At 31.9% G+C, this 6,000-nt stretch overlaps 2 protein-coding genes across 2 annotated transcripts; one reads left to right on the forward strand and one right to left on the reverse strand.

Annotated features, from left to right (window-relative positions):
- The first annotated feature begins 635 nt into the window (after window positions 1–635).
- LOC114191166 (zinc finger BED domain-containing protein RICESLEEPER 2-like) lies at window positions 636–1,508 on the forward strand. Its single transcript, XM_028080348.1, has one exon. It carries the CDS (start codon window positions 636–638, stop codon window positions 1,506–1,508), a length of 873 nt encoding a protein of 290 aa, XP_027936149.1.
- Window positions 1,509–2,742: 1,234 nt separating this feature from the next.
- LOC114192767 (pathogenesis-related protein PRB1-3-like) lies at window positions 2,743–3,630 on the reverse strand. The gene has a single exon (XM_028082579.1). It carries the CDS (start codon window positions 3,606–3,608, stop codon window positions 3,036–3,038), a length of 573 nt encoding a protein of 190 aa, XP_027938380.1. The 5' UTR covers window positions 3,609–3,630; the 3' UTR covers window positions 2,743–3,035.
- Between the last annotated feature and the right edge of the window lie 2,370 nt (window positions 3,631–6,000).

Consider the following 6,000-nt stretch of genomic DNA (forward strand, 5'->3'; position numbering starts at 1 on the left):
ACAAAAATTGGTATAAAAGATGGTAAAGAAAAGGCAAAATGCAATGGGTGTGGTGCAGAATACGTTGCTGGTGGTACAAAAATAGGAACCTCAACAATATTGCGTCATTTGTCAAAGTGTTTGGTCCTAAAGAAATTAAAGGACAATGACGTGGGGAAAATGATAATTGATCACGCTGGGAAATTAAGATCTAGGGAAATTGATCAAAAAGTTGTAGATGATCTTATTTCAATGGCTATTATTCAACATGGGCTTCCATATAATTTTGTTGAATATAAGTGGATTAAAGAATTACTTCTGTATCTAAATCCAGAAGTAAGAGTTCCAAGTAGGAATACAAATGTGTCTAACATTTCAAAGAAATTTCATGAACACAAAGAAAGGGTGAAACTTGCAATGCGTAAATCTCATAGTCAAATTTGTTTGACATCTGATTGTTAGACTTCTATAAATCAAGAAGGGTTTATTTGTTTGACTGCTCATTTTGTTGATGCTAGTTGGAGGTTGAATAGTAAGATTATTGCCTTTTGTAAAATGGAACCTCCACATACTAGTCATGATTTGACACACAAAAATTTTGCTTTGTTGCTTGATTGGGGAATAGATAGGAAGATTTTTTTCTATCACATTAGACAATGGTAGTGCCAATGAGGTGTTGCAAAAAATTGAGTGAGCAATTGAAATTGCAAAATAGTTTGATATGTAATGGTGATTACTTTCATGTAAGGTGTAGTGCACATGTGTTGAATATTATTGTGCAAGAGGGATTAAGGGTGGCTTCTGATGCTTTGCATAAGATTAGAGAGAGTATCAAGTATGTGAGAGGATCAGAGGCAAGAAAAGTTGCATTTAAAGAATGTGTTATTCAAGTGAGGGGAATTGATACCAAAGTAGGTTTGAGAATGGATGTTGTTACTGGATGGAATTCTACCTATCTTATGCTTGAGAGTGCAATTAGATATCAACGTGCCTTTGGATGTTTGGCTATCCGTGACAGAAATTATGTTCATTGTCCATTAAATGATGAGTGGAAAAGAACTGAAAAAATGTGTGAGTTCTTGAAGCCATCTTATGTAATGACTAATTTGATTTCAGGTTCTTCTTATCCAACTTCTAATCATTACTTTATGCAAGTTTGGAAAATTAAGTGTTTGTTGCGGAAAAATGCAAAAAGTGATGATCCGACAATTAAAGATATGTCATTGAATATGGTGAACAAGTTTAGTAAGTATTGGGATCACTATTGTGACATTCTTGCTATTACGGCTATTCTTGATCCACGTATGAAGTTTGTAGCAATTCGATTTTGTTATTCAAAGATTAATCCTTGTACTTGTGAAGAAAAGATTAGTATTTTAAAGCACAACATCTATAAGTTGTTTGAAGAATATGTCAAATTGAATTCAAATGACTCAAATACTTCAAGTTCTCAAGTTTTCCCTCCAACACAACTTACTTCTTTTTCAAATGATGAGCCAGTGATGGATGCATTTGATGTAAGTTTTTAATTTTCAAATTTATCTATATTTTAATTCTTACTTATGAATCACATATTAATTTTTTTTTTCAATATTGTATTCGGAATATGTTGATTATTTGAGCCAACATGTTAATGATACTGGAAGGTCTGAATTGGATCTTTATTTAGATGAAGGGAATCTTGATCCAAAGTTTTTTTATAAGTTGGATGTATTGAGCTATTGGAAGGATCGTCGAGATCGATATCCAAACTTGTCTAAGATGGCTTGTGATGTGCTTACCATTCCAATCACTATCGTTTCTAGTGAGTCTGCCTTTAGTCTTGGTTCTCGTGTGCTAACCAAATATCGTTCTTCCATTCTTCCCAAGAGTGTCGAGGCACTCATTTTAACTCAAAATTGGTTGCATGGTTTTGAATTAACAGGTAACATTATTGTTATTATTGTGAAATTAATTTAATTATTTATTACTTAGTATTTCAATACTGTTAGTTAACATTCTTTTTTATTGTAGATGGGACAAAGAAGATACATCAAGAGATGAAAATGTTGTGGATTTCTTCATTCAAGACTCTAATGTTTTAGTTGGATAATAATTTGGATTGTATTTGGATGTGACTTGTGTGTCATATGTAGATTTTTGGATGTGCATCATCATGTAATGTTGTGGATTATTTTGTTAGATTAATGGTGTATTAAGGTTTGGATAAGAGTGGATGATTTTGTTAAATTATTAAGAGGTTTGGATGACAGTGTATAATTTTCTTAAATTATTGGTGTATTCAAGTTTGGATGACAAATCTACAATTACGTGAATATTGCATTAGATTCAATTGAATTCACTTATATTTGCAGTGATGGCATTTGAATCATGAACTTTAGTGGCATTTTTTTGTAATAATGGTTGTGTTTTATTTTTATTTTTAATTTTGTAACTTAAAGCCACTCAATGCCTTACCTTTATTTACATTTTAATTAGAATAGGAATTTAATTTTTTTTAGAATTGAAAAAATAATTTTTTTTAAAATAAGTGAACCAACCCGTTTAACCCATCAACTCGTGGTGGGCCAGACCGGGTTAGCATTTTCTTGGCTCGCAAATAAATGAGCCGGATTGGGTAGGCTCACTGAGTGGCCAACCCGTGGTGGGCTAAACTGGTTGACCCGTTTTAACAGCTCTAATTTTAAAATTATCAACTTCATAACATAATCCCAAATAGACTTTTGATGAAAAAAGTTTTTCATAACATAACTCCGATAGAAATTTGCAAAAGAATTGTATATTGAATGATATTAATAGATGTGCTATAAATACACACAAAGCTAATACTAGAAGCCACAAGGAAATGGGCATGAGGGCCTGCCTAAGCTAACATCCTAAACTCTGACGAGAAACCTACATTACAATGGTTAAACCACATTTGTATCAGCCATCTGGTCGATCATACATGGAAATTTATCCCGAAGCGGTCTGTCAATTAATCTGAACAGAAGCTAACAGAACTATGTGATTACGATTAGATAGATGTAATGTTGGAATGTTTGAGGTGATTGTGATCAGACATGTGATTGCAAAGGGTTCTCGTTGGCGTAGTTACCAGGAGGATCGTATTCGCACGCCATGAGCATGCCCAGATCAGGGTTGTGGCAATTCTGAAGAGCGCAGCCGATTCGTTCGGAGTCCCGCCACACTACCTGGGTGAAGTGGCCGCAGGCTTTTGGCGGTGGGGCGCACGTGAGAGTTTTGAAATCGTACCAGTCCTTCTCCACGTACCAGTAGAAGGTAGCATCGGAGGGGTTCCAATGGCGCGTCTTCCCCCAGAAGATGTTCTCGCCGTAGTTGGAGTTGGAGTGGATGAGTTTGCAATCCTCGTAACGCTGCATGAGGTACTCCCGCGCGTAGGACGCAAGGTTCTCGTCCCAAGCGAGCAAGGGAAGGTTGTACTGCTTCCTTACCCAGTTATGTGTGTTCATGAACTCCTCAGCCAGCAACGTTTGGTTCGCGAAGGTCTCGTCGACAATCGCGGGGACGTAACCGAAGTAATTTCTGGCGTCGACGCGATCATGGGCGGAGACAGCTGTGGCGAGGAGGAGGAGGAGAACGGTGCACATGACTGGGAAGGAAGACATGGTTTGAAGAACCTTCCTCCTGCGAGAGCAACTACTACGGAGGAAGAAATATGGGATTGGGGGTTTTATATATATGTGTGTTACTATTTTTAGTTTCCTATTTGCAAATGTTAAGGCTATCGAATTGCATCGAAAGATAGAGCGTGTGAATAGTCAAGAAAGTAGAAAGCAAATAAGGAGAATGATACATTACAAATTACTAAATAAGGTAAAAAATACTATTTTTATTACTTTTTATTAAAATATAAAAAATTAATCTACTTTAATCCAATTTATAGAATGTTTGTCAATTTTGTCATTTTTTTTTGTTTTTCTAGGTCAGTGTATGGAACAGGAGACCCATAAAAATAAATTTTCAATACAAATATTTTCAAGAAAGAAAAGTGAGTTTATAAGTTAAAATTAATTTGTATAATTATAAAAATTAGAACAGTTATACATAAAGTATTTTACTCTTTTTTTTCTAAAACATCTTAAATAAAAAAGTGTATGATAATCTTACTTCGAGAAATGTTTCATGCATCTTGAAGAAACCTAGATTGGAAAAAGAAATGTAATGTGTTTGATGTTTATCTTTGTAGATCTTCTCTGGACACTGAAGCTTTTCTTTAGTTAAGAAAATGTAAATTAAAAGGTTGAAGACAAAATCTATCAGGTTAGAATTTTATTGCATACATCCAATAAATTTCAGGTAGCAATTTCTTTGTCGGCAGCTAAAGATTACAAACTGATTTTTGTTTTTACTCTAATTTCAAAACTTTTTATAGGTATAATGAAAATAAGAAATAAGAATATATATATATATATATATATATATATATATATATATATATATATATATATATATATATATATATATATATATATATATATAAAGACCAAAAAGAGCAATATATAAGTCAAAATAAATTACAATTTATACGAATAATTTTTTTATTTTTATTTTTTGAAAAAGTTAATTCCCAAAAGGTTATGATTCTAACACGATAAGTAAACTCAGAATTCTTTTTCCCCTTCTTTTGTTGGAAGCTCGGTTTTTGTTGTGATTCTTGGAACCATTTGGAGCCCCATGAGGCTGCATATTATTATGGCAGCTAAAAGCAGTTCCAAATGATGAATAGTGGTTTTAAATGATCAATCAGATCCAGGTTATACTTGAAAGGAAAATTGTTAGTTATTATTTTCCACACTTGTTTTCCATAATTATATTAACATATCTAGCTTTAAATTACATCCTTAAACAAGTTATTGGACCTGTTATTCTTCTCATTATTTGGTTTTATTGTCTTTATTTTAATTGTCTACTGTAGTGTTGCTCTTTGTGCCTTTCGAAAAAATAATGCTTTGATTTGTACATTACTTGTTACTTCATTCTCTATAGCTATTCATCAAGATTCTCAATCTTGATTTTTTTTTCCAAAAAGCACGGTTGATCAGTTTTTTTACTTAAATAGCATACTGTAGTTTAAATTTATGTGAAAGACACGGTTTTTTTTTTTTCAGTTGAGAATTCGGTCCTCTGGCAGCCGAATTCCAACTTATGATGCTTTTTTTTTTCTTTTTATTCCAAGTCAGAATTCGGTCTCCAGGGATCCGAATTCTGAACTTGTTTTTTTATTTTAAATAAATTAGAAATAATATTTTTAAACTTTTTTAATAAAATATATATGAGTTATTTTTTGTTTTCTTTTTGTAAAAAATGTTACATTAAAGGTTAAATATATTTTTTTAAAATAGATGTAGTATTGTGTTTTTAGTTATTTTAGGTATTATTTATTATTCTTTTTCTTTCAAATAATACCTAAAATAACTAAAAATACAAATCTATATCTATTTCTAAAAAAATATATATTTAACCTTTAAGATAAAAATTTTACAAAAGATAAAAGATAAAAAATAAATCTTATATCTATTTTATTACAAAAATTTTAAAAAATTAATTCTAATTTAAAAAAAAAACCAAGTTCAGAATTCAGATCCCTAGAGACCAAATTCTGACTTGGAACCAAAAAAAAAAAATAAACATAACAAGTTGGAATTCGGCTCCCGGAGGACCGAATTCCCAACTAAGATAAAAAATGTGTCATCCATGTAATATTAATGTACAGTGTGCTATTCACGTAAAAAAAAGCGGAATAGTGCTGTCTGGGAAAAAAAATCTCTCAATCTTAGCAGTTATATCGTGATATGAACTAATTTCAAAAGTCAAAATTTATAAGAATGTTTCATTTTAACGTCCTAAAATGGACATTGATTGCAGTACGACGCAAAGGGCGTCGACTTAAGGGACACAAATCCGATTTAAAGAAGCAAAAATATATAGAAAATAAATTGATAGCGTGTCGAAGAGGTGATTGAATTTAAAAAAAAAAAACAAATTCTTATGAAATTA

The sequence above is a fragment of the Vigna unguiculata genome, chromosome 7, assembly GCF_004118075.2.
Source record: "Vigna unguiculata cultivar IT97K-499-35 chromosome 7, ASM411807v1, whole genome shotgun sequence".
Lineage (NCBI taxonomy): Eukaryota > Viridiplantae > Streptophyta > Magnoliopsida > Fabales > Fabaceae > Vigna > Vigna unguiculata.